The following is a 27838-nucleotide window of genomic DNA, read 5'->3' on the forward strand; positions in this document are numbered from 1 at the left end:
ACCTGCTCAGTGTATACAATGTTACTTATGTGTCTTTTCAGGGGTGACCATTTTGTTCTGGATAACCAATTGGTTTACTATTCCCCATTAAAGATTTCTCCTGCTCTCAGTATTCTTTAGTTTCCTGTAGTTCTTTGTGTAGGGTTGAGTTCTCACGGGCTTTCCGCACCCAGGTCATCCATGCGAGCATATCCATTGTTCTTGTCTGTGTCAACACCAGGGCAGTCGTGATGGGACTCTCTGGCTGTAGCTTCTGGCATTCACAGTAGACACAGTCTTGCAGCATTTCCCCTGGTCCTCTGGCTTCATGCCTTTCTGTGCCCTCCTTAGCATTGGTCCCTGAGCTTTAGGTTTGAAAGTGTTTTCTAGGTATGTTCCTTGGGAGTGGGCTCTACATTTTGATTGATTGTGATTTTCTGTAATGTCTCCATCTATTGCAAAGAGACTCATCTTATTTCCTTGATGAGAGATGAGTACCGCTCATATCTCTGGGTATAAGGACAAATATTTAGAATGCAGCTAGAGATTATGCTGGTTTAGTAAACTGACTGCCACTAGTAAACAGGGCAAACTCTGTTTGTCCTCATAGGAAGGCAAACTGGCGTTTTCATAAATAATAGATACATATATAGAATTTTTTTGTTTTTCAATTAGTTTATAAAATAATGGATTTTATTATTACATCTCCATAGATTTTGGTCCTCATCTTTCACCGCTTGTACGGTAGTGTCTGTTTACTTTTCGGGTGTTGTCACTTTTGTATGGAAGCAGATGGGGTTGAAGTTCACCTCCACTTTGTACCCAGCACGGGGACAGAAGTAGTGAATGACTGGAAGATGCACCTTGGAATCACAAAGGACCTTTTCACACTCTGTCTCCTGAGGGTGCTGCATGATTAGTAGGAGAGCTTTGCAGGCTCTTCTGGTTCAGGAGGCAGGAAATGTGAGCATGTGCATTTGCCCCAGGTCACTCTGCTGAGTCGTCTGTTAAGCACAGGTGTCCTATGGGGCGGAGGGCTGCTCCAGCACCACTTGCAGATACGACAACGTGCTGCCGCACAGCGCTTGCTTTCCGTGCATGACCGGACCTGCATTTTGTAGAAACTGATGTTTGTCATTTAGCCTATTCACGATTTATAGACATTACACTGTCATTTCATGTCTCAGCCTGATCTCCCTTGAGAAGAAACCGTTAGCGCTTAGAACAAAGAGGGCAGTAAAGCAAATATTTTCAGCTTTGTAGATAATTTTCTTTCTTTCTTTTTTCTTTCCTTCTTTCTTTGTTTCTTTCTCTTTCTTTTTTCTTTTTCTTTTTTTTTTCAAATGTTCCTTCCTGCTGTTACAGTATGAAAGCATCCAAGGCAATACAGATGGCCCAGCAGAGTTCTAGTAAAACATACAGAAATATACTTTGGCTGATGTGAACAAAACACTTCTAGTAAAACATACAGAAATATACTTTGGCTGATGTGAACAAAACACTTAGTATAGAGACTTTAAATGTTGATGTGGTTGAGGTTGTCTCTTGTGCACTTGCCATCTCATGACAAGAAAATGCTGATGGTTCCCTTGGTCTAAGGAGCATGGCAGACAGGACAGACCTAACCCTAGCACAATTTGTCATCAACATGCATGAGGGAGAATTGCGTACATGTGAATTAGAAGACCTATTAGCATCAGAATAAATAAAACCTGTTTTAAGCTTTACATAGTTTGTCTGTTCAGCCTAATTGTAGCAATAGCTAGGATACTGTTGACCTAATTGACAAATAAATCATGTAAAAATATTTTAAAATTTTAAAGCATTGGTTTTTGTTCACAGCACACTGAAGCTGATTCCCTTAGAGGTTTTCAAAATGTTTTGCTGATTTGCTGTTTCTGAGGAGACAAGTAACCCAAACAAACACTAATATTCCCCAGTTTGGAGGAAAAGAAAAGACAGCTGTATAGATTTTTGGTCAGTTCTGTATAGACTCCTAACAGCAAGATGTTCCCTAAACACATCCTACTTTGAGCTTCCAGTCACTTTGCCCTTCCTCCAAGTCAGATTAGCTATCACATTAAATGTCAGTGGCTGGGTAAATTTCCCTTAAGTCTCTAAAAGTAGAGATCCTGCAGCAAGTGGTATCTTTTAAGATACCAATTCATGACATTGAGTTGCTTAAAAATAATATATTACCCGCTGCCTGATATAAATGTATGGAAAGGACTTTAGTTCCTGAGCATGGTCAGGTTAGCGAGCAGAGCCAAGCATAAAGAAAGTGTACCTGTGTGAGACCGCACTGCCTGGGGCAGATCTTAGCACTATTTTCATATTCTGTTTCATTTCATCTTAAAGATGTACCTGGTCTGAACACTGCCAGTGACGTGACAGTTTAGAAAGGCGAGCATACGAATTTGGACACAGGTACCACAAGACTCTGTCCGCATTCATGGCCAAAGCAAAACAAGAATGTCAGTGGAGCCAGAAGCACAGACAGCCCTCCCCAGCGAGGCAGCCCTGGCTGGAAAGCTGCAGTGCTCAGCCGCAGCCGCCCATCATTCCTGCTCAGTGCACTTAACCATCCTTGAGGAATCTGCCCATTTAGATTACTCCTCCTCGGTGGCAGTCAAGATGAAGCATTCCAGGTGTGGGGGAACCCCTGTACGCGGCCATAACTTCTGGAATTATCAATCTGGTATTTGCATTGTGCTTGATCTTGGGGGTCTAAGTGCAAACTTCCTAAGATGCCCAGAACACATGCTTGTTCATGAAGAAGTGATGGGGCAAGCTGAATATAGTGATGTCTTGTTTTGGAGAAAAGAACTCGTCACTAGGAACAGTTTTGTAGGTGGTTTGTGTGCGCTGCTTCATGCTTTGGGGAAATGTGTAGAACATGGCTTTGTAGCCCATGGTAATAGCAAGACTATGAGATTTACCTGCTGGTGTGGCCAGGAAGCTGACTCCTGGTTTCCAAGATGCTATGGTATTGTGGTTAATACCTTAGCTTCACCTTTTCCTACTGTAACTTTGTTTTCTTCATTGACTTCTTTTCCAAGCACCCACTTAGTAATATTGAATGCAATATGACAATTTTATATATTATATGTTTTATATTATAAAATATATTGTTATACATTATACCATAATGTATAACAATATATTTTATTTAATTAAAATTTTAAATATATATTTTATATAATACGTATTTTTATATATTATCTTACTTCCTCTCTGTCGGACATAAATGTCTGCCGTAGCGCTGTGGCTCAGTGAGAATGGTGGGGGCAGCATGGTCCCATGCCATCAGCATAGGTTTGACGTGGATTTTCTCCTTTGTTCTCTGCAGGTGGCTTCTCTCTAGGGATGGTGGAGTTGGATGGAGACTTCTTCAGCCCTCCTCCAGGATGAGCCGCGTGCCAGACGGCATGGAGAACACGCTCACGGGGAGCCAGAGCTCACACGCTTCCCTTCGTGACATCCAGGCCATCAACCCTGCGCAGCTCATGGCCAGGATCGAGTCCTATGAAGGCAGGGAGAAGAAAGGCATATCTGATGTCAGGAGGACTTTTTGTCTCTTTGTCACCTTTGACCTCTTATTTGTAACGTTACTGTGGATAATAGAGTTAAATGTAAGTTGGTTTTGCTCGTGACTTCTTGCTTCCAAAAGTACAAATGTTGAGATTTTTCTCATTATTTTTGTCTTATGAAGTGAATATCATCTTTTTCAAATGATACAGTGTTACCTGTCTCCATCTGATTTAGTCTTTTCTTACTTTTAGTGTTAGTATGAGAAACACACCTGGTAAGCTTAAAATTTACTTCCTCTAGAATTTTGAAATTTGAATTCCCAGTGCTCAGCTTAATAATACAGAGTTGAGAATACACAGCTTGTAGTTGAATAGATCGAGCTACCTATATTCATAAAACTTCCCTAGGACACAGCTCTGGTCATCACACACAGGCTTGTTTATCTCTGTCTCTCCTTTGACTCAAATAAATTAAGGAAAACCTGTCTTAAAAAGCAAAAATAATTGTTTTCTGTTTTGGGGTGGTTTTTTTTTTGTGTGTTTACCAGCTCTTTTTCTTCAAAACAACAACAACAAAAAACTACTGGTGTTGGAGAGATGGCTCAGTGGTTAGGAATATTGGGTGCTCTTCCAAAGGACCCTAGTTTTATTTGAAGCACCAAAATAATAGGTCACAACCATCAGTCCAGGGGATCTGATGCCCTCTTTTGGCCTCAGATCACCAGGCACACATGGCACATAGACATGCAGGCAAAACACCCATACACATAACATAATTTTTAATATTAAAATATGTGTAAAGTACTTCCGAAATATCTGCTTTTTAATTCCCTTGTATAAGAGTTTGCAAAAGAGATTATTTCTTCATATTTTATTGAACAAATTCTAGAATAATTTGGGGAACTTTGCAATTATGTTGCCCTACAATTATCTATAATAGTACTATCAAATAGAAATATAATACAAATTTTAGCGTATTATTTTTAATTCTCTATATATACACTAACAAAATTAAAATAACCTGAAGGAATTTATTATAAAAATGTGTCCAATTGGCCCTGGTATGTGCTGCTTCTCAAAGCCTTGGGTCTGGTTGCTTGTGTTCCCCACCACCTAACCTGAGCCCTTCTAGAAGGCTCTATGCAAACACATCACCCTTATTGTCCGTGGTTCCTTTCATTCCACAGCTACTCTGGCCTCAGACTTTCAGACTGGAACAGGCTCCTGTCTGTATTAAGGCAGTAGTGTTCCCTCTGCATAAAATTATTAATTTCCTGGATCCCCTTGTATTTTGGGATCCTATCATGCTGATATCAGTTTAAGTGGCACCATTACTGTCACCCTGTCCTGTGTCTGTGTCCCGTGACTCGTTGTTGCTGTCGTCTTTTTACATAATGACAAACACCAGAAAATACACATTGTTCTACTTAATGAAGTAATTCCTGTATTTGGAACGATTCCCAGTGCCCAATAGGTTTCCAGCAGATACTTGTGAATGGATGAAGATCTTTGTGGCAGTGGTGAACAGCTTGATTAAGCTAGAGGCAGGTTGGTAGCTAGAATAGAAACTCAGAAGCTGGTGAAGAAATGCCCCTCCAAGTGCCTGACTAGAAGAAAGAGCTCATCTGAGAGGCACATTCAGGAGATGGGGCAGAGTTGTTGAAAGTTTCTCTCTCTACCCAGTATTTAGGACTACTCAGTTGCTGGAACCCAGAAAAAGCTAGGCACACACTGGCCTTACCTGAGGTGCTTGGGCTTTGAGGGTGTTAGAATATTTACATAGCAAGTTATCTTAGGGATGATACGTAATTTAGTGACGTTTATTTATTCATACTTTAGTCATAGTCTGATGGCCAGTTCATACTCTTTAATAAACTTGAAGTTGCACTGGGTCCCTTCCTATGAGGTCAAGTGTGGAAGTTCCCGTTTGTAGTGATGTGTGTACTTAGAAAGCCTCAGGCTTTTGAAGCAGTTCAGATTTCAGATGTGTGCATACGGGATGCTCAGTCTGATCTAGAAGGATGATTGGGGAGAGATTTTGTTAGAACTGTAGTTAGTCTCTTTGCTCTTTGAGAACCCCTGAAACAAAGATTGGGAAACAAGGATTTAAAGTACAAGTTTGGGTTGCAGACATAAACTATAAGACCTCTGCTTAGAGACAGCAGAGAGTCAAGTTACAGTGTACACAGATAGCAACGGAAGCATTCCCTCATGGCCAGTGTGCACCCACGACACAGAAGCAGGGGGAGATGTCTGGGAGAGAACCTTTGCCTAGGCCCCAGCGGTAACCATCCCTTCACCATGTGAGCCGCAGCTTCCTGTAGTTTGCAGATACACAGCATGAAGTTAGGTGGCTGCTTGCATATGACTTCTTTTCTGTACTTGACTTGTACTCAGACCCGTAAACTCCTCCAGAGTTGTATGGCGAGAGGAGTATTTATGCTTCCATTCCTATAGCACATGCAAGTTAGTGAAATAGCTGAGACCTCGCTTTCTGTGTGACTGTTTCCATTCTAAGTTGAACAGCTATGGAACAGCTCTTCATTAATTTCCCCTCTTACCCAGTTACCTGGTAAATTATATCTGTCTGTCTGTTAGGACTGCATTTGTAATGAGAACTTGAGTTGACCAGGCTGAGCCATAGCCTATGGCTATAGAGAGACTGCCTGGACTCCATAATTGGCCTAACACACAGGTCCTACTTGATATATATTAATTACTCTGCCTAGTTTACTCTGTAGAATGCTGAACGTGATCATTTAAGATTAATTTTGGTACTATGAAAAGACAAACGAGAAGTTTGCCCTCTTGCATTTCATTGCTGTCATTTGCTGGACTTGTGTCATCTAGGAAGGCAGGTCAAACCAAGCAATGCATTTATATCTATTAGGGTGTAAAAATTGTAACTGTCAAGAGCAAATTAAAACTAGCTACAGAAAATGTTGGCACATGTCTTTTGGCCCCATAACAGGCCTCGAGGATGAGTGCTGTGAGGCTAGGGTTCCCTAGGCCTCCCAAGAACTCAGTGAAGACAAACTAAACTGGTAAGAGGTTTTTATTCCATATATGAGCATTTGTGGATTCCAAGGAGGTATGTAGGGAAGCATTTAGTGTCTCTAGATAGATAGATAGATAGATAGATAGATAGATAGATAGATAGATAGATACATACATACATACATACATACCTGTGTGTGTGCACGCACACACATGCATACGTGTAAAAGTAGATCTATGTTAGTGTTTCATTCTCTTCTCAATCTGCTGTTCGTTCTCCAGGTGAATGGAGGCATCGAGAACACCCTGAAGAAGGAAGTGATTCACTATGACTACTACTCCTCTTACTTTGATATATTTGTAAGTATTTTGATATCCTGATTCGGATATAACGAGATAGAAACCAAGAGGCAAGATCCCTTGAAATAGGCCGTAAATGCAGTGCCAGTTTTCCTTTCTCTGAGCAGTGAGCATGTTTGTTTTCCCGGAATACCTACCCACTCAGTGATCTCTGGCTCACTGGAAACTGATGGGCAAGAGAAGGAAAGGTGAAGGAGAGAGCAGGAGCCCTCCCTCCCCAGAGAGCTCATCCTCTTCCTAGCTGCAGTAGAGCTCACGACAGGCCCTGGTCTGGTCCCTGGAGGAAGTGCTGGTCTGTTTTTTGGTTCTTGTTTGTTTTTTCTTTCCCCTTGTTTATAGTGACACTAGGGACTTGATTTTAAACCCAGGGCTGTAGTTCTACACCTTCCACGTGTGGTAGCCAGGGATCTGATGATAGTATAGAAGCTGCTTTATTTTTTTTACATATTGTATATAACTTTTCTTTTCCTACCATTTTTCCCCCTCAGCTTTTGGCAGTTTTTCGATTCAAAGTGCTGATACTTGGGTATGCTGTATGCAGATTGCGCCATTGGTGGGCAATAGCGGTGAGTCACAGTGGGTCTTCTCCCAGGCTGGGGACCAGGCAGCTCACCGCAGGCACTGCTGAGAGGAGACAGGATTTGGGCATCTCTAGTTTCACCAGCTTTTTCTAAGTCCTCTTCCCTCACTTCAGCAGACTTAATTTACCTGTGGTCTATAGTTGACTGTCGTGGTCTATAGTTGACTGTCATGGTCTATAGGGGGCCAGGAGTAAGTCCTGCCCTCTCCTCCCCTTGTCCTCCATCTCATCTTTTAGGTAAGAGTAGAAGGCGGTGCCTCCAACTGAGATATATGGGAGATGCCCTGCTTCCTGACATCTGGTCTCTGTTTCAGGGATAGCCCCTCCCCCTGCCCTCAGTCTCTGTTGGTTACTTTAATATTGACGTGATGTTAGCATTTTGAGAGTGGAGGGGTTGATTTGCTCTCAGGTTGAAATAGAGTCTGTTACAGTGGGGAGGGCGTCCGTGGAGGATGAGACAGCTGCTCACAGGGCGTCCACAGTCGGGAAGCCAAGATAAATGCTGCTGTCCAGCTCCTCTTTGGTGCCCAGTCCTAGACCCCAGCCCATGGCATGCTGTTGCCAGTATTCAGGGTGGGCCTTCTGAGCTCCACAAAACCTCTCTGGAAACATCCTCACATGCATGTTCAGGGGCTTATCAGCTAAGCGATTGTAAACCCCCAGCATGTCCACAGTCCTGTTAACCAACTGTCAAAGGGGAAGAGCCATTGCTACGCTCTTCCTTTGGTTCCTCTGGTTTCTCCAAATGAGTGGACACCTCCCCACCATCCGCCTAATCTTTTTCCTTGTGTCTGTCAGAGACTGCACACAGTCTGTTCATTTTCAGTAAATAAGAGACTGACTGTGTAGACAGTTGGCTTCCTGCATCATTTTTGCCGTGTCTGTGGATGTCCTGAATGTCATTCATCCCTTCCTGCAAACCAAGTGATTCAGACCATATGCCACAGGAACCCCATTTTGCCTGGAATGGTATGCAGGAAAACACAAATACTCTGGAAAGTAGCAGGCTGGGCACAGTGCTTAGGCACTGTCTGCCCTTGGCCCAGCTTTCTCGTTGAGGGGCACTCACAGTGCTAAGTTCCTGTTTGAGGAGGCTTATATTATGTCTTGCAGTTGACGACAGCAGTGACCAGTGCCTTTCTATTAGCAAAAGTGATCCTCTCAAAGGTACGTGTGCCTCTCCTCCCCGTGCTGTTGCCCTGTGCCCTGAGGAAGCCCTCCCTCCTTCCCGTGTGAGCTGGGTAGTGGCTGCTTTCCCTCAACACCTCCTGTTCTCCAGCTTTTCTCTCAAGGGGCATTTGGCTATGTGTTGCCCATCATTTCATTCATCCTCGCCTGGATCGAGACGTGGTTCCTGGATTTCAAAGTGTTACCTCAAGAGGCAGAAGAAGAGAACAGTAAGTTGTTTGGCACTGTCAGCCTTCCAGGCTTGCACCTATCACAGTGCAGGGAACTGAGGCGGCTTCTTGCTGAGAGAGAGGCTTCAGGGACCAGACCGAGACAGGAGAGCTCGAGTTCTTGAGTGGCTATGTCAGAACTGAGGGTAAAGTGGGTGGACTTGTGAGTGTACAGTGATGGAAGTGGCTCCTCATTCTGGCTGGACCATGTGTCCCTTAGAAGGTATGGCCATTGGTTGGCTAGACATTCGTAAAGTAAAAAAAAGTAGCCCCTGCTTCCTTCTCCCTGGGCAGCTTGACCTTTCTCATTATAATTCCCAGGTCTGTAAGCATTCATCCAGCACACAACTGTGTGCTTTCAGGGCCAGAGAATGTGAGTGGAAGAAGCTGCTTTAAAGCACTCAGTAGCTCTGCAGAGTGTCATATCGCTGTATATACAGCAGCCTTAGGATGGGCAGTCAGTAGCTCTGCAGAGTGCCATGTCGCTGTATATACAGCAGCCTTAGGATGGGTCAGAAATAACAGTTAAGTGCCTGACACTGGGCTATGGTGGTTCAGAAGAGAACCCTTGAGTGACTGAGTGACATCTGGCTCCATTTTCTTCTAAGACCTGACAGAGCTATTGCATGACCTCATGGTATCCAGTGTGCTATGCTCTTACGGAGGAGGGTCCGATGGCCCATCGAGAGCGGCGAGGCTGGTTGCTGGCCTGGGGCTCTTACATAATGCCACCCACCCTGCTCGGAGGGAAGTGGATCATAACTCAGTTTAGAAGGGCATGCTGCTTCAGACATTGCCCCTGCTGGACCCTTTTCCTGCATCTGACTCAATTTGCCCCGACTAGAAGGGAAAAAATCTTGTGTTTTATAGAAAATTAAGCGTAATTATAGCTCTAAAAGCAACAGGATCAAGAATCACCCTACATGAAGTTTGATTTGAAGGATTTCCTTAACAGAGAAGGCAAATCATACAGAAGAACTGTAATTCAAGAGTGAATTTGCAGAGCACACTAAACTGATCCTAGCTGCTTCTGCCCTTCCGCGTCCTTCCTTCCAGCTGAGAAGGGGTGTGTCTGTTACTGTAGGGAGGCCACTTTTATCACAATAGACTCTAAACTCAACATTGTTGAAAATATCACGTGTTCACTTGACTGAGGTTTGAATAGTTACGTGATTAAACCCATTTCACAGTATCTAATGAAGGTGAGCAGAGAGGCCAGAGGCCTGGCTTAGAGAGAGAGAGGACCCACTGCTGAGGCTGACGGCCTGAGTGGTGGAAAGAGGAGCCAACTGCCACAGACTGCCTTCTGATTCTACACTGGGACACATGCTTACCCTCACAGGCATACATACACAAATACATAAGCATTCATGTTGTTTTTAAAAAGAAGGGAACATTAAGCAAAGCCACCTAGTATCAGAAAAAAACCAAAACAACGTATTTTCCTCCATACATTCTATGTAGATCCTAACCTAGAATGTATACATTACATATAGTGAGTGAGTGTGTGTGTGTGTGTGTGTGTGTGTGTGTGTGTGTGTGTGTGTGTAAAAACATGTACCTGCGGGTGCAGTATAATGTAGAAAAGAGAACAGGAAAGGTAGTATTAGGTGCTAAGACAGGACAATACAGGTAAGGGACACGTGACTCATAAAAGCACATGAAGCTAATCGTATTTCTAGTTTTAACTGTTTTTCCTTTTTTGTGGTAGATAAGCATATACAATTGTAATTGATAAGGACAGTATAAAACCCTAAGTGGAAGCCCGTGGCTTCAGAGCAGCTGTACCGACTGTATAGACATTCATAGAGAGGTGCAGAGTTGGGGGCTGGGCAAGGGCTCGCTTGGTGGCTGTACTCAGCCGCATGGCAGTTTTATTTGTTAGGGTTTTTTATTTTTTTTTACAGTAAACTAATTTTTATGTCAAGAAATGAGTACATATTTCATGAACCTTAAAGCCTCATTCGCCTTCATTCACTTAGAGGCACACAGGAAATATAGCTGGCATCTGCCGTGGGGCGGGGCACGTGCTGCCACAGTTCCTAACACTGACCCTGGTTTAGCCAAGAGGCCTTATGGACAGGCGGCCTTCTTCCTTGTATGAGTTCCTGATTTTCGTCTTTTGGTTTTGAAGTTGGTGTTGATGTTTGTAGAGAAGTGAGACTCCTCAGGAGATTGAATACTGAGCCCAGGCGTAATTGGAAATGATTATTAAAACTGTTTGTTTTCTGTTTTTCTTTAATCTTCATAAGGTTGGTGTGTGGTTTTATTAATGAAATCTTTACTTAATGGTTGAAAGATTCTCAAAGTACCGTGTTTTTCTAATAGTTTATTTGATGTGTTGAAATGTCATTTTTATAACAGTTAATCTTGCCGGGAAGCTGCTAGGAGAGAGATGCAGTTCCTAACCTCGGTGCTCTTCTCTCCCAGGACTCCTGCTAGTTCAGGATGCATCGGAGAGGGCAGCGCTCATCCCCGCAGGGCTCTCTGATGGCCAGTTTTACTCCCCTCCCGAGTCTGAAGCAGGTAAGCCATCGCTGACTGTTGGGGTTGGGTCCATTTTGAAGGCCCCTCCATTTCTTCCTTCTCATGCCCTGTCTATTTCCCAGTCTGTTTAGCAGACCCTGAGCATGCCATGCTATCAAACTAAGTAGGGAGTCTCCCAGGAGACCAGTGGTGGCAGACAGCAGCAGCAAAGGGCCTGACCAAAACCTACAAGGGGCTGGCATATGCACTCCCAAAGAAGGGGTGCAGAGAGCCATTGTGTGGGAAAGCGTGCCAACACCAACAACCTTTGGGAAAATTCCAACAGAACCATGCTAAGGCACACTGTACCACGCTGATGTAAGGATTACTTGTTAAAATCCCTACACATGGAAGAGGTCAGACCTTCATGCACAGCAGTCGCGAGGGCACAGTGTGCAGCCCCTGAAGAACACACGTGCTTCCCAACAAAACTCAGTGTAGAATTATGATATCACTCAGTGCTTGGTTGTCTGGCTATCTGTCCAAGAGAAAGGAAAATAAACTCAAGAGACACAGTGAGCCCCTGTAATCCTAGCAGCATTGTGTACGCTAGCTGGCAACAGGTGACAGAATGTGACACATGCACCCAGGGAATATATTAGAGCCTTAAAAAGGAACTAAATCCTTACCTGTGACCTTCTGTGAACCTTGAACCCAATGCGTGAAATAAAAGAAGTCAGATATAAAAGGATCAGTTACAGGATTGTGTTTATTAAGGTGCCAGTGAGGTCAAATCCAAAGTCAGTAGAAGAGTGGCTGCCCAGGGTGGAGGAAGGTGTGTAGGTGTTAATGGTTTCACAGTAATGTGGACCTTAGGGCCACTGCATGGCACACTTGAAAGTGGTTAACTGTTATAGTGGGTGAAGTAAAAATAGGTGTCTAAAATACTTGATTTTATTTACATTTATTTTCATACAGTATATCAAATATTTTAAGTTGTTTGGACTTGACAGGACCAGGCAAGTAAGGGGCACTGGGGCTCCTTCCCAGCCTGCAGCCACTCTGTGAGCTAACGTACCAGGAGAGAAACAAGTCAGACAGAGCAGAAGCGCAGAGCAGCACACAGTAAGTGGTGCTTCTGGGGCGCATTGCCCGCTCCTAGCTGCTGCTTACAGCTTCCTGTGTCTGGAAGTGCCAGACTGGCCGGGTCAGCTCTCTGCCCAAGGCCTTCAGTGACCTGGCCCAAGTCACCTCTGCTGGCCTCCCTCCCTCACTGTCTCCCCTCTTACCCTGCCATCTTTTCTCTTCTTAGTCTTCAGAAAATCTGCACTCCAAGGCCCTAAAGCCATTGCATATTTTATTGCTTCTGTTCTGAACATTGTAGCTCTAGCTAAAGTTCCAAGAACCTCCCTTCTTCCGGCCTTCTCCACCTGCCCACCCTCCTGCTGTCTTGGTGAGGGTACCCTAGACTTCTATGTCCTGTTCTACAGCCTGTCATCCTGTCCCATATGTACTGTCTGTAGCAGTCATCTGGTCTGCTTCTACCTCTGGGATGCAACTTGAATTGAAGGCTGTGCTGTAGTCCCAACTACAACCTGATAGTGGCAATATTTGAAGCTGTTAACAGGCGGAAGGGGATGGGGCAAAGGGAAGGTGCAGCCCAGCCCTGTACATGAGTGCTAGTGCACTGGAGGAACTTCAGGTTGCTCCATTGTGTATGGTTGACGGGGGTCTAAAACAGCGTGAAATGGACCAATCACAAGTCCATGTTAGTACCAGTCCGAAACCTATAGAGAGTAGAATTTACTACTTCGTTATGACTATTTGATTCAGATATCTTATGTCATAGGACTTATTTCAAAAAATGAAATTTATAATCTATTTCAAAATGCAACTGTTAGCTGAGTTTCCCCATGCTAATGCAATGGGGGAAATATCTCAATATCAATTTGTTTTCTTAACAAGGAGCTCAGATCAGCAGGCTAGTAACTATGAAGTGGTTCTCCCAATCAAGCTTTCCAGGACCCACAGGGCCTTTAGTCTGTGATGTCTGCCACCACCTAGTGGTGTTCTGGGGAATTACACCTGGGTTATGAAGCCAGAGAGAACAGAAATAATTCTGTAGGTAGTATTGCTTTAGGTAGCTGCTTTATTTACACAAGATACACCTCAGTATTGGTAACCGTGGGTGTATTCTCTAAAAGCTTGATTTCTTGTGTTACATTTGTGTTATCTGAATGTTCAATTTGGAAAAAAATAAAATTATTGCAGAAGGTAATGTGTTTAAAACTAGCAAGCTATGCTCTCAGGTAGACTCTCTAATGGTGAGAGGGAGCAGCGCTGTCTGCCTGCAGAGACTGGTGTTGTCAGAAGCCTGGGGGCTGCCTTGCTTGCCTAGTGTCCCAGCACCCAAACTAGTACCTGACACATGATAGAGTTCTGTCTGTGGGAGGGGTGGGCTAAAGTGGAGAAGGAGTTTCAGGAAGTGAACCTAGAAATGGTATCTCCTTTCCTTAGGAAGGAACAGCTGGAAATTTAGAATGGGAATTCAGAAATCGTCACATCTCAGTAGATGTGATGTGTGACTGGGAACTAGACCCCTTTGTTGTTCACAATAGGTCTAACAATACTCTGCTTGTTGTTCTGAGCGCAGAGGAGATGGCCTCTCCTCTCCAGGTGACTGGAGTGAAGATGCTGCCAGAGCACAATGAGCTAAGTGGGACGCTTAGGTCAGGACAGCTCTTTACCCCCATTGGAAGTCTGGGGTGGAATATAGACTAGTTCCTGACTGGTGATGTGTAGTATAGAGGTGTAGCACTTGTCTGGCATATGAAAAACCATGGGTTTGACCCCAGTGCAGTGGACAGCTGGGTGGATAGATGGTTATCTCAGACTGTATAATATTAACTTATTCTGGGCAAGTCAAAATAAAGGTGCTAAGATTCCAAGAACTGCTCTACCTCATTCCTTCATCCCTCAGAAGGGCTCTCAGTTAGCTGGTCACCCTTTGTATAGGGAATATTTAATGCATTAAAAACCCATTCCCAGTTATTGATTAATGGATGTTTTAAGACTACAAAGAAATATATCTTTTGTGATGATAATTAAATGAAGTAGTTTCTCCCCATCTAGCTTTCCAGGTGGATGCAGGGCAATCCATCTGTAATGTCTGCCACCTAGTGGTCATTTAGGGAATTACCTCTGGGTTATGACTAGTGGTAATTTTTTAGGTCATCTTCTTATATCAATAAACTGTGCGTGCATGGTTACACCTAGCCCCTGTGCCTGTACATCTCATGCTAAGGTAACTATTGCTCTGCTTCCTATCTTGATGCTATGTCTCCTGGACATATACTAGTAACAGTCATGCCGTGTGGTTTCTGCATTCAGCTGCTCTTTCTACAGGAGTCAATTCTTGTTTCCTTCCGGTGTGCACCGTTTGTCAGTCACTGGTACTTCAGACTGCAGTTTGGGCTGTTATAAGTAATCGAGCCATGAACAGCCACTTAGGTGTCTGGACGTTTATTACCTTTCTTGGATGGATTTTTAAGACATGTGTTATGCCATGTGGTAAATGCCTCTTGAACGTTTCATAAGCTGCTCATCACAGTCCTGCTCCACATGCACTTCAAGCAGTGAGTGTTGGCTTTATTGTTGTGTCTCCTTGCCAACACTGTTTGCTGTTGGCTGCCAGGACCTCAGAGGTGCTCGCTGTCTTTACATGCCCTCCACGCTGCCATCTCTTCCACATTCCTAAGTCGTTTCACTTTATATTTACTTCACATTTCAATTAAATTCTATAATAATTCTATACATTTATATCACAATCTGATGACACTCTACCCCGCCCCTCCCACCCTGGTGAAGCCCCTCTCCTCTCTACAGATCCCCCTCTCATTCTCTTGCCTTCTCATTTGGTTTGTTATCTACTGGGTTTAACCAGCGTCCTTGTGAGCATAGGTGTGACGCTGTCCGCCAGGGCATGGGGAACTCACCAGTGACCACACTACTGAAGACAGTGACTGCCCCTTCCCTAGTAGCTGCCGATATTCAGTAGCTCCCCAGGGAGAAGCAGGGCCCCATGACCCCCAAACCTCATCCATGATTGGTTATTGATCTCCCCGGTCTTGTGTAGGCAGCTTCAGCTTCTGCACGGCTACTATTGATTGTTCAGATCGTGCCCAGCAGAGAGTGAGCAGGTCACACTGTCTACCCTGCCATGTCTCTGAGCCAGAGCGGGGATGGAGATGTCCTCGTTAGTACTGAGCACACAGCACTCTTATTGTCAGCACTCAGCAGCCAGGAGACTGCACTTACCTCAGTTGGTGGCAAAAAGAAGCCTCGGGCCAGCCGTCTTCAGGCCAACCGCAGCTGGTGCCTGTCCTGTAGTCCTGTGTGGAGTCTTAATGCCAATTGAGCCTAGCTTATGGGTCTGGTCATGTGATTATAGTGCACTAGTGGTCATAGCTAAGATCTCTTAACCATCACTCTGGGTCATAAAGGAATTTGCCTGTGGGTTTTATCTAGAAGTTTCAATCAAGATTAGGGTATTCTTGGTTGGTTGCATTTTAGGATTGTAATATATTTTAATTACTTTTCATATATAAAAGAAATACAAGACTACATGCACATTCTCTTGATGTCAGATCTCTCTGTCCATTGTCTTTGAAACAGTTATCAAAACAGTGACTACCCAGTGACCCACTTGACGTACTTGCTGAAAGTCATTTGCTGAGTGTGCCAAGCCAGGGGTTTCTTTCACTCCCTTTGGTTGCGTTTAGCATGAGCTTTTCCTACTTTGAATGAACGTCACTTATTTTACTTGGTTGACTTGAGTCCTTTCTTATGATCTGATACAGGCCTTTAAATTCTGAGCAGCTGTAACAGTGTTTCTTTCATGGTTATCAGCAGATTGATGGCGCAGCCTTTGTGTAGATCCTCATTCGCATTTCTCCAGCCATTAGGTATATGGGCCACTGGTTCTCAGCAACCCCAGGGACATTTGGCCAGTGTTTCCTCAGATGCCTTTCTGATCCCTGTCCTCCCTGTGCACATTTGGTTTCCTTGGTGAGAGCTGGCCAGCGTCTGCGTCTACACATAGCCCTCTGGTCTTTCTGTGCTGTGCAGACCGGATCCCTAGTGAAGCGAGGGCACCTTCCCACTGCCGCCTCGCCTTCCTGATCCCCTCACAGCCGCTCCTGACCGCTCTCCCCCTCCGGAACGTGTGTTTCCATCTCTGCTTGTTTTTAATGTTACCCCATCTTGACAAACTCTGGCTGGTTTTTTTTTTCCTTACCTTTTCTTTACTTCCTTAAATTGGTTGTGCATTCTTTGAGTGTATTTGTTATTGTTGCTCTGTTGTTGTCCTGGTTAAATACAGCACTTGAAGGCACACAGATGGTTGGTTTTGACTCTTTTTTTATTTCTTTCAGGGTGATCATTATTAACACATCCTGTTATTTTCTTTTTAATATTGCTTCCTATAATTTCTGTTGCATTTTGTTGAATGTATAGTGAAATGGTTCTGGATTTGGATTTTTTTTTTCCTCTCAAAAAGGCGCTGTTGTTAACTTAGTAACCACGAAGTACACTCCACATAGAATAGTGCTACTTCTCTTTTCTGTTGTTGTTCTCCTCCTCATCTTCCTCCTTCTTCTTCGACTTTTCAAAAAACCTGATTTTTTAACTTTGCTAAGTTTGAAAATTTGTATTCCTAAAAGGCTTCCTATATGTGCAAGATGGAAATACACCCCCCCCTCCTCGAGGTACCTGTGCACATCTGTAGCACATCTGCCTCCAGCTTGCTGTCCTCCTTTAACTTTAGCTAGTCCACTAAGTGCAATTAGTGCTGCCTGTATGTGCGTGGGGGCTGCGGGGTGGGGTAATCCATCGGGGCTTGGACACCCCTAAAAGAAAAGTGACTTTCCTCCCGCTGTGGCCGTCAGCTGCCAAAGCTCCTTGACTCATTGGGGCCCTTAGGTGCCCTCCGCCTTCCACACTGGGATGTTTAGCCTCCGTGGTCCTGGGCACCTATGGAACCACAGCTGCTCTGCCGTCATGTGTATGAGAGGCCATGCCCACTGGACAGAATTTCCCAGCATTCCTCCACTCCTCTGGCATACATTCTTGCTTTGCTTTTTAACCTCACTTCCCAGAAATCTCTGGACTCTGCCATGCTTAGTGGTATCCAGTGACTAGACAGAAGTCATGTTCAAGCTCTGAACTAAGGCCCCTGTCCTCTGCCACATGGAAATGGACCTTTATGTGCAAGACCAAGACATAGACAGCCATTCATGCCAGGGGGCCAGGCGGTATAAATTGAAGCTGGGTGCAGGAATGCTGGGTCTGGACAGTCTTCCGAGACACTCTTTATTGAAAGGAGACAGTTAGCCCACCCGGAGTCGCCATCCAACACAGCAGCGGTTTGGTGGGAGAGAAGAGAAGCCAGACCTGAGCACTCTCTGCTTCCCTAGCCGCCCACATTCGCTTGGCATGCTGCAAGTGTGTGCACTTAACTCATGGCCACAGCCGTAAGACTGTCTACCATTCCTTCCCTGTCCTGTGCTGTTCTCTGCTTCATCCATCAGAATTCTCTAAAGACAGACATACACTCTAGAGCATGCTATCTCCCAGTCTCTGCAGCCCAGGAGGGTGGCCACCTCCTTAGCTGTGCTTTGTCTTCTCACTAGCCTAGAATCCTTCCCTGATAGTGAGAATGCTATATACTCACATAAAATATGCAAAGCTGACCTGTCCATCAAACTAAGGAGCAATATCAGGTCATGGTGTTTTCTTCTAGTTGTGTGTGTGTGTGTGTGTGTGTGTGTGTGTGTGTGTGTGTGTGTGTGTGTATAATTTCATACCCTGAAGCCTGTATATGATATAGTAAAAGCAAGATTCTGTTTATGAAGTTATGAGTTAAATATAGCTTCCTTCATTTTGTTGACATTTTGAAATTTTCAAAGATATGTGTTACATTATATGGTTACTTTCTATTATTTCTACACACATACACATATGTGCATATATATATTTGGGTTTTTAATTTTGTCATATGTAAGCTTAGACTATGCAAACTTTTTATTTGTTATGAATTTGCTTTTGCAATAATTTCCATGTTATTATAAATTATATATAAATTAGTTTTAAGTGAGTGCAAGTTATGTCACAGAAATGTAATCCAAAGAGTATAACTCAGACTAGTAGCTCTGATTTCTGATATTTACAGGAAAAAGTCCTTGATGATAATTAGTGTTTTTTATTTAGTAAAGATACAAAGGAAGGAATTTCAGAACTAGACAGCTTGCTCAATTGTAGAAAAACCTAAAGGTGAAAATCTTGTACCAAGATCTGGTCACTGCTCCCTACGGCACATGACCGCCTGGCAGCACCGTCCTCTAAGCATTAGGAATCATGTGCCCAGTTCAACCTAGGCCATGGTTTCTAAAAGCACCTAGATTAAATGGAGTGTATACTTAAGAACATATACACAGTGGGGCTGGAGTGGGGCTACCTATATTTAAAAGTTTAAAACACACCAGCTCGTCCTAACAAAGGAGATGAGGCACAGGAACTGGTAACAACTGTTGGTGTGTGAATACCTTTGACTGCTATATGAGTGAGTCCATTCACCAACCCAGTCCAAGATGGACGTGGTCCTTCAAGTTTCTCCTACAGAACCTAAGGTTCTGTCAAATGATAGTTTATTAATCTCTCTTTCTATTTCTACATTATATTTTATATCTTCATTTCAGTGAAGAAGTTTTTAACATTAACACAGTGAGACCCTGGCTTTCTTTTCTTCCCCACTTCATAGGATCTGAAGAAGAAGCTGAGGAAAAACAGGACAGTGAGAAACCGCTTTTAGAACTATGAGTTCTGCTCTATGAAGTGAGTGTTAATAAATTAAATTGTATCAACAAAGTGTGGAAGTGCCACGGAGTATGCAGCCAACCAGAGCCAGACTTATCCTGCTTGTGTGTGTGTAACAACAATTCAGATTGAGGCCTTCATATTATATATGGGTTGTAAATATGTAGCCTGAAAGAGCCCTCAGAGACGCACATTTCTAGGAAAATAAGGATTAATTTAGCCAGACTATCAGTGCCAGCTATTGGCTTAATTTCAAACAACCCCCCTAACATGTCTTAAGGTCAGCAATCCTGTGAGGTATAGGACTGGTGGTACCTCCCTGTTACACCTGTGGGTGGAGAGGGTGGGTGAGGGACTTGTCTGGAATGGCACAGCATAAAGTGGGGAACTGAGCTCAGATCCACCCAGTTGTACCCCGGGGACTTCTGCAGCTTCCTGTAGGGATGCAGCTTCCCGTAGGGATGCGTCTCAAGGGTGTTAGCACGTCTCATAGGAAAGCTGTGAGCTCTAGCATGGAGGACATTGGTCAGTGTCTTCATATGATAGGTAAGTCACTTGAACATCCTCATGCAGGGACAGTAAGTAGCAAGCAGAGGGCAGCAGTGCTTCTGGCCATAACCACTGGGGAAGAGGCTCTCAGACTGTGGCTCACAACGCGAGGGAAGGCAGATGGGCCACTGGCCCAGCCAGTGCCACAGCAGATGAGCCCCGTGTTTGTGACATTGTCAGCACACAGCACAGCATAGAAAGCTGGACACACACAAGAGGGGAAACTGTCAGCATGACTTAATCAGTCTTTATGCTGGACCCTTTAGAATAAAGCCGTATGTTGTCATGGCGCTGTCCCTTCTGTATCTCTGCCACAGCCCGCCTGCAGTGGAGTTAGGAAACTGGCAGGCAGCACAGCCCTTGGCGCCAGCCACTACTCACTGGCTCACTCTTTCTCTAGTGTGAAGAACCTCACTGCGAGTCACAGGAGGACAGCTGAGGCGGTGATCTGCTCACTGCTGAGTTTATTTATGGTGATACCTCATGGACATTGCTCCACCTCCACTCACAGCATCCCTGCCGGTGGCCATTGGGTCATGCTGTGCTCCTTCCTCTAGTCTGTGAGTTTCGGTCTGACCTGATAACGATTAACTCGGTCTTGTGCTGCATCTGAATCAAAAGACTGCTTAATATATTGAAATAACAATTTTGTAGTAAGTGAGATACCTTTTTATTTCAGTTCTCAGAATGTATTCTTTTTGTTTCATGTCTCAGATTTCTTTTGTATTTCTTTTTTAACTCCTTACATTTCACTTGTGTTTTTAAATTCATGCACATGTGCTCTTTATACAATTTTAAAATAATAAATCCAACATATCAAAATGACTGTGTGTTGTGTTTTGTCTATATTATATGTTTGTCCAGGAGTGGTAAGTTACAAAAGGAAGAAGGACATAGAACTTATTTTCCTGTGTTTTGTATGTCTCTCTTGGGACTTCTTGTTCTGAGGTGGGGTCTGATGTTCTACATGCAGACAACCTGCAAAGGCTATGGATGCTTTTGCTATCACTTTTCCTGGATGCTTATTTCCTTGGATTAATATGAACTAATTTACATCATCAGCTGTTTTTCCAGTCACGTTTCCGAATTCACGTTCAGCTTCCCAGGACAGACTGTGAGGCTCCACCGCTGGCTGTGTCATGATAGGAAGGTTAACTGCATGCAGCAGCAGTGCTTCAGGCTTGGGTGGAAACAGGCCCTGTGCAGATCCAGTCCTGCATATACACTGTCTCAAGAGTATACCCACCTTAGCAGGGCCACAAGGAGTCTGGCAGGGACACTGGCATGCAACCAAGGAGGGAGAGGAAAGGGAATTCTCCAGGTCTGTCCTTGGGACAGGGCCTCAGGAACTTGATGGAACGATTTCAGTGACAATTTCCTGTGTCAGCAGTGGAACAGTATGTACTTGAAGCCTAGGCGGATGCCAGTGCCGAGAAAGAGTGCTGGCCCGAGCCAGTAGATGTGGCCAGTCCTCTCGGGAAGACTGCAGCCATGTGAAATTGGCCGATCACAGACACAGGTAGACATTGTGTGTATGCAATTGTGAGGTCACACACTGCGTCCTAGGGAGATTACCTCAGAGGTAGTCCTGCTTCCATTGGCTCCAGATGAAGGAGCCCTGGGGTGTGGGTGTCTGCTCTGCACCCAGCCTGTTCTCTGACCTCTCATTACTGCATGATGTGTCCTAGAGTTAGCTTTACAGAGGTGCTTCTGGTATCAGCCCAGATGAGTGTTTCAGTGCATTGAGTTGGCTTACATTCCTTTGCCCATAAAGCACATTACTGTGGCCCACGCCTCCGTCAGCTGGAATCAGAATGCACATTAGCACCCTCTTTGCACTCTGAGAAAAAACAAAGTTAAAAGTGTCAGCATCTGATTTTAGCTGAGGCAGCTGAGCTCCAAGTGTCCACCCCAGGAGTCCTGCTGTGCTTGCTGTGACTTCAGTTTGACAACCACCACCCAGCATGAAGCTATTTTTTTTATTGATATATTTTTTATTTACATTTCAAATGATTTCCCCTTTTCTGGGTCCCCCCCCCCCCACAGGCCGGTTTGAAGCAGTGTACAGCTGGTTGTGGTTTAACTGCCCCTGTTTGCTCTTCTGACACCCTAGCTACCCTTTGGTTACCCCAGTCAGTAGTGGTGGCTTTGGCTTTGAGCATTTTCCAGGAAGCAACCACATTGACCAAGAAGGTAAGCAAAAGATGTCTGAGAAAATAAAGCCACCAGCCTTAGCAGAGCCATTCTGCACACCAGTAACCCCTGTTCTCCCCTCCTCCTCCGCAACTGGCACTCTGTACTGCTGAGACTTGGGAGCCCAGGTGGACTCTGGAAGGAGGGTGCGGAGATGGCTGAGCACAGGAGATGCTGCCTGTGTTCTGGCTAGTCATGGCCTCACAACGCTCCTGCTGCTGGTTGTCACTTGCCACTGCAGAACGAGTTCCATGTCTGGAAAGCCAGGCCAGGAACTTGAACTGAAAAAGTCTGATCAACTCAGGACCATCAAGGAGTTATCTCCAAGTCTTGTTCATGAGTTGTTCCAAAATGTAGCTCTGCCTGCTTTCCACAGAACCTGCTTTTTAGACTGAGGCTGGTTGTAAACCACCTTTCAAGTTCTGAGTTCCTAAGTGTCCATTAGAAAAGGTGTGTCACAACACTGACCACTGGATGAGAGCATCCAGCTACTGCATGTGGAACATTTGGCTTATTATCTCTGCTTACAGAAAGGTGCCATGTGTGCTGGTGTTACTGCACGGAAGAAAATGGGAGAAGAACGTGAATAGACACGAAAAGAGACATAAACAGGCATCAAACTGATGAGAAGTTTACTTTCAGAAAAAAGCAAATTGATGCCGCCGTTGAGATCCTGTTTTATACATGAAAGCTTAGCATGGCACTGATTGACAGGCCTTCTCCAGATGTTCACATACATCTGGCTGCAGAGCTAAGGTGGGCTTTCTGAAGGGGGATTTGGTATATCTTCTCAGCATCACTAGAGGACATGAATAAGGTAGTAGTCTGTTGTACATATGTGTAGCTGTGCATGTCCACACATAGGTAGTAGTCTGTTGTTGTACTTGTAGTTTGTAGCACAACAGCCTTGGTGGACAGAAAGTCTGTGTGGAAGTCGGCCTTGCGGAAACAATCTATAACAGGTTGGCCTGTAGCTCTGTAATTCCAACAAGAGCATATATTAAGGAGATGAAAGGGTGATGGATCATTCTCTCAATCAGTTCTTAGCCTGGTGAGGAAGATTTTCCTGAGGAATGTCTTTTGCTGCTCCATTGCCAAATGATTTAGAAGGTAAGAGTTGGGCTGCTGAGCCTTGGCAGCCTGGGTTCAAATCCTTGGTCCAGTTCTTAGTTGCAGAGTTATAGAAAGGTTTCTTACTCATCTTGGCCTTGCTTTCCCAACCTATAGAACGCCACTTACCCTTGTCTCACTGCGTGTGAATAAGATATAAGTTAAGGCTCCACATACCATGATCACTGTTCTTCATTAGGTTTTTTGCAATTGAATTTGTAGATGCATACAAACTGGAATATGTTCCTTACAACATAGTTAAATTTCATCATTAAGACTAATCATACACGTAATATAATGTCTATTTCACATAGCTGGAAGACAAAATGAATGCTTTCAAAGACTGAAAACTACCTAAGGAAAGATGCTTACAATGACTTGAAGTTTGTACAGTGGAGACATTCATCAAGCATAGGATTCTGTAATTACAGGTACATGTTACGGATCACTGTGGGAGGGAAAAGAGTAAGAAACAGACCAACTCACTCAAACTCTTAAAATGGCTTTGAAGTGTGACTTCTGGTCCAGGGTCCTCCCACTCAAAGCACTTGGCTTCCCTACATATCAATTTTGGTGAACAAGCCTTGGATGAAGGATGTGCAACTGTCTTCCTCCTCAGAAATGTATTTGGCTTCATCAGAGTCTTCCATACAGCAAGTCTGAGGACTTCTGGAGCCCACTGGGTGGAAGAGCTAGGTGTCAGAATGTTGTTCACATCCTGAGAGCATTAACAATGGCCCCATGGTATCTGCAGCCCATAGCCCACTTCATTAGTGCTCTCCCAGAAAGAGCAAGGGCATGGTAGGTACAGTGAAGTCAGAGTTTCTGCTGGTGGCAGAGCGGGAGACTACTGTGATTCCAGAGTAGAGCAGAGTCTTTCCCAAAGAAGAAGGGCTGAGAATTGATGAATAACAGGTGACCTGGAGTATATGTAAGGAAAACAGACATGCAAAACCATCAGGAAATTCTTGAGTTGATTCAAACCTTTTATTTTTCTCAATTGAGAGTGACTTAGAGGAAGGCAAGTAATAATTGCCTAATTTATCTGTGTCTATAAAACAAATGCACAAGATTCAGACAAACCTCATTTCAAATTATGACTGTTAATTGAAAATCAGTGACTGTAAATGTTCTATAGAATAGAGTTGTACTTACATCAGTACCCTCAGTAAATTGTAATTTGTCTGGTGCTTTACTAGAAGCTAAGTCTTTATATGAGGGTGTGGTATCACCTTTGTGTGAAGGTGTGGTATCCAGTATTTCTAAGGTAGAGTCGAGAACATAGTCTGAGGCTCTCAAGAACTTTATTAACCCATGTAATGTGCACAGCTCCAAAGGACACATAATTCTGACTTTCTTTGAACCAGATGGAGCCCGTGTGCACCCTCAGGGAGCGCAGACGGTGTATGCTGCCGGGACCTCACCCGCATGCTGATCACTCCGCTGGGCAGCCGATCCCCCAACCGGGCAGGCGCACACAAGGTTAGCCTGGCCGCCCAGGCCCTGAGTCCATGCAGAAGCCTGGGAGGCCAAGGTCCGAGCAAAGTTCCCCTCGGGCTATGACTGTCAGTGGGGTCCGCCAGGTGACCAGGATGGCGGGCGTGCGCGTTCGCGTTCCCCGAAAGCGCCGGGAGAGTCTGCTGGGCTAACAACCTCCTGGGCAGGTTGACACACAGATGGGCCACCAAGCCGCCCAGTTCTTGGGGTCAGTCCAGGGCCTGTTGGGGCCTAGACCCCCGCTTTGTTAGCCTCAGGCTATGCTTGTTAGCCGTCTCTGCCCTCCTGAGCACTCTGGGTCCTATAGGCAAAATGGCGGCGCGCGCGTAGGCCAGGGCAAAAAAACCTCCTGGCTGGGTTGGCACCCCGATGGCCCCCCGAACAGCCCAGGGCCTGGGTGCAGGCCAACGCCCGTCGGGCTCAGACCCCCACGATGTTGGCCTCGGGTTATGTTTGCGTACCTCAGTCTGTCTGATCTCTCTGGAGTCCGAAACCAAGATGGAGGTGAGTCTCTCCTGAGTGGCGGAAGGCCCTCTGACTTTCTTTCACAGGAGGAAACCATGGTTCAGTATTTGATCTCACACAGATTCAAATTCTGGATCCAGAGTTGAAACCTAGGTCCATGTGTTCATTTCCTCCATTGTCTTTCCTCTCTGGGGTTTGGGCAGCTCTCCTGGGAACAGTGTGAGGATTGGGAAGCATGATACTGTGAAATAGGCACAGATCACACAGTGTGTATCTGTTTCCATGGAGATGACCTAGTTTTTCCCTGAGTGAGCAGTCTCATTGGCTTTTGCATTTGGCTGCATCTCCTAGGTCCCACTGTTCCCAACCATCATCTAAGATTTAGGATTATAGTTTTGGACCTTGTTACAAATACATAGCATGTCCTAGTCAAGTTGTCATATTTCTTTGCACCTTGAACCTTCAATCAGTCATAAATAAAAGCACACATCACACCAAAAGTAGGCTAGTTTTTTTCTTTTATTATATTTTATAAAACAAAGCACAAAATTCAAGTTCAGATAAAGTTATTTAGAGCATATGAAGCAGAGGCTTTGGGAGCATTATCTGGTTCTAGAGCATGAAGTGGTGTGACTAGGAGCTGCAGTTTGTGTACATTGGGCCTGTGATGCTAGGAGCTGTTAGAGGGGCTGAGAGAGGGTGGGTTGGGGTGGCTGGATGCTTGGAAGCTACTGTTTGTTGAAGAGTGAGGTTGATCAGTTTCCTCTCTGCTGTGAGAACAATAGTAATGATACAAAACCCACACATATGTGTCCTTGAGGTCAAAGCCAGCAAGCAAGCCCAGCTAGACCCTCAGCAGATATTGAGATGCAGGAAGGATGCCGATAGCAGGACCCTCCTGTTTCATAAGGGATGATGATCTCTTATGAATGTTGACCATCACAAGGCATGGGTGCTCTTCTGAACAGACAGAATGCAACGAAGGCCAAGTGGACCACGCTCTTGACAAACAGGATGAGGTAGGTGTAGAATGCATAGGTGGTGGTGACCTGAAGCTGCAGCACATCTAAAGGAATCCTGGAGTTAGTTCCATCTGCTCTTTTGACAAAACAGCACACATAGGCAACTTTTTTTTCTGGTAACCTGCATTGAGGGACAACTCAACACCTACCACTCTTAGCAGAGGGAGCAAGAGGACTCATCTTAGAAGTCAAATTAATAACAACCCTTGATAAGTTCATTTGTAATCTTCCTACTACTGAAAAGAGAAGTTGCACTTGGGATAGATACATTCATTTGAAGGTTAAGTGGGGTATAAGTTTAGAAATGTTCAACATCCTTACTCATCAGGGAAATGCAAATCAAAACAGCCCTGAGATTTCACCACACAACAGTCAGAATGGCTAAGATCAAAAAGTCAGGAGAAAACAAGTGCTGGTGAGAATGTGAAGAAAGAGGAGCACTCCTCCACTGCTGGTGAGGTTGAAAGCTGGTACTACCACTCTGGAAGTCAGTCTGGCAGTTCCTCAGAAAACTGGGAATGATACTTCCAGAGGATCCTGCTATACCACTCTTGGGCATATACCCAGAGGATTCCCCAGCATGTAATAAGGATAAATGCTCCACTATGTTCATAGCAGCCCTATTTATAATAGCCAGAAACTGGAAAGAACCCACATGTCCCTCAACGGAGAAATGGATACAGAAAATGTGGTATATATACACAATGGAGTACTATTCAGCCATTAGAAACAATGAATTCATGAAATTCTTAGACAACCCAATCTCAAAAGAACACTCATGGTATGCACTAACTGATAAATGGATATTAGCCTAGAAGCATGGAATACCCAAGACACGTTGCACATGTCAAATGGTGCCCAAGAAGAAGAAAGGAGTGGCCCCTGGTCCTGGAAAAGCTCGGTGCAGCAGTGTAGGGGAATACCAGAACAGGGAAGTGGGAGTGGTTGGATTGCAGAACAGGGGGAGGGAAGAGGGCTTATGGGACTTTCTGGAGGGGGGATCCAGGAGAGGGAAAATCACTTGAAATGTAAATAAAGAATATATGGAATAAAAAAAAAGAAAACTTCACTTCTGGTATATCTAAATAATAACAGGTAATATTTATCACTAACAAAGCAAATTCTAAATAATATTCTGATATCTTTGCACATAAAACATTTACCTTTTTCATAAATTAATAGCTTTTGGTAGAGGAAGAATTTTAATTTCTGTTTGCAATATAACAGAAGGCACAGAAAAATTCATTTGCCTAATGCGTATCAAGTAACCAACCCAGTCTAAGTCTTTGTCTACAGAAGCAACTTTAAAGAAATGTTACCTAATTTATATATTTCTAAGTATAACTATCAGCCCAGACATAAAAATATAAGCAAAAATACAACATAGAACATCTGAAGCACTTTAGATGAAGCCTGGTGTGCTCCTCCAGGAGACACTGACTGTGGGAACCCAATGCCAGCACAGTGGGATGGACAGGAGATTGTAGAGGAGAGCACTACAGAAAGGCCTGAGGTAACCTGTCAATCCAGGTTCCTAAGACACCTGTCTCTTTCAAGGCTCTCCTTAGTATATAATGGCTAATTGAAGATTTATAAGAAATATATGCTGTCGTCAATTAGTGTAGTGATGGAATTGGAGAGCCACAAAAGTAGCTACTTAATGAGTCAAGGCCATGATTCTTTCTGGCCTAAAGAGAAAAGATCTCAAGTGACAAAAATTTTTAACTCTGTCCTTGGTCAGGTCCATTCCTCCTGTGTACCTCAGATTCTGAGTTCATGGCCCCAAGGAAATGGAAGAGCAGTTAGCCCTAGAATAAATGT

The 27838-nt window shown here is 44.4% G+C and overlaps 1 protein-coding gene and 1 gene segment (V, D, J or C); one reads left to right on the plus strand and one right to left on the minus strand.

Annotated features, from left to right (window-relative positions):
• The window catches only part of Stard3nl (STARD3 N-terminal like), a 36425-nt gene extending 15886 nt beyond the window's left edge, over positions 1-20539 (plus strand). Inside the window, exons 2-9 of one of the 2 annotated variants that reach the window (XM_052157067.1) lie at positions 3329-3611; positions 6789-6866; positions 7355-7432; positions 8560-8613; positions 8726-8843; positions 11274-11369; positions 19126-19199; positions 20131-20539. In XM_052157067.1, coding sequence (XP_052013027.1) covers positions 3387-3611; positions 6789-6866; positions 7355-7432; positions 8560-8613; positions 8726-8843; positions 11274-11369; positions 19126-19184 — 708 coding nt within the window. In that variant the 5' untranslated portion in view covers positions 3329-3386 and the 3' untranslated portion in view covers positions 19185-19199; positions 20131-20539. Of the gene's footprint in view, positions 1-3328; positions 3612-6788; positions 6867-7354; positions 7433-8559; positions 8614-8725; positions 8844-11273; positions 11370-12322; positions 13094-19125; positions 19200-20130 lie in introns of those variants that run through there. The other variant, XM_052157066.1, reaches the window with a different exon arrangement.
• A 5153-nt stretch (positions 20540-25692) lies between these two features.
• The window catches only part of LOC127664929 (T-cell receptor gamma chain C region 5/10-13-like), a 26718-nt gene continuing 24572 nt past the window's right edge, over positions 25693-27838 (minus strand). Inside the window, 1 exon segment of the C gene segment in view lies at positions 25693-26061. Within this exon segment, the coding sequence occupies positions 25919-26061 (143 nt within the window).

This window comes from Apodemus sylvaticus, chromosome 14, assembly GCF_947179515.1.
Source record: "Apodemus sylvaticus chromosome 14, mApoSyl1.1, whole genome shotgun sequence".
Lineage (NCBI taxonomy): Eukaryota > Metazoa > Chordata > Mammalia > Rodentia > Muridae > Apodemus > Apodemus sylvaticus.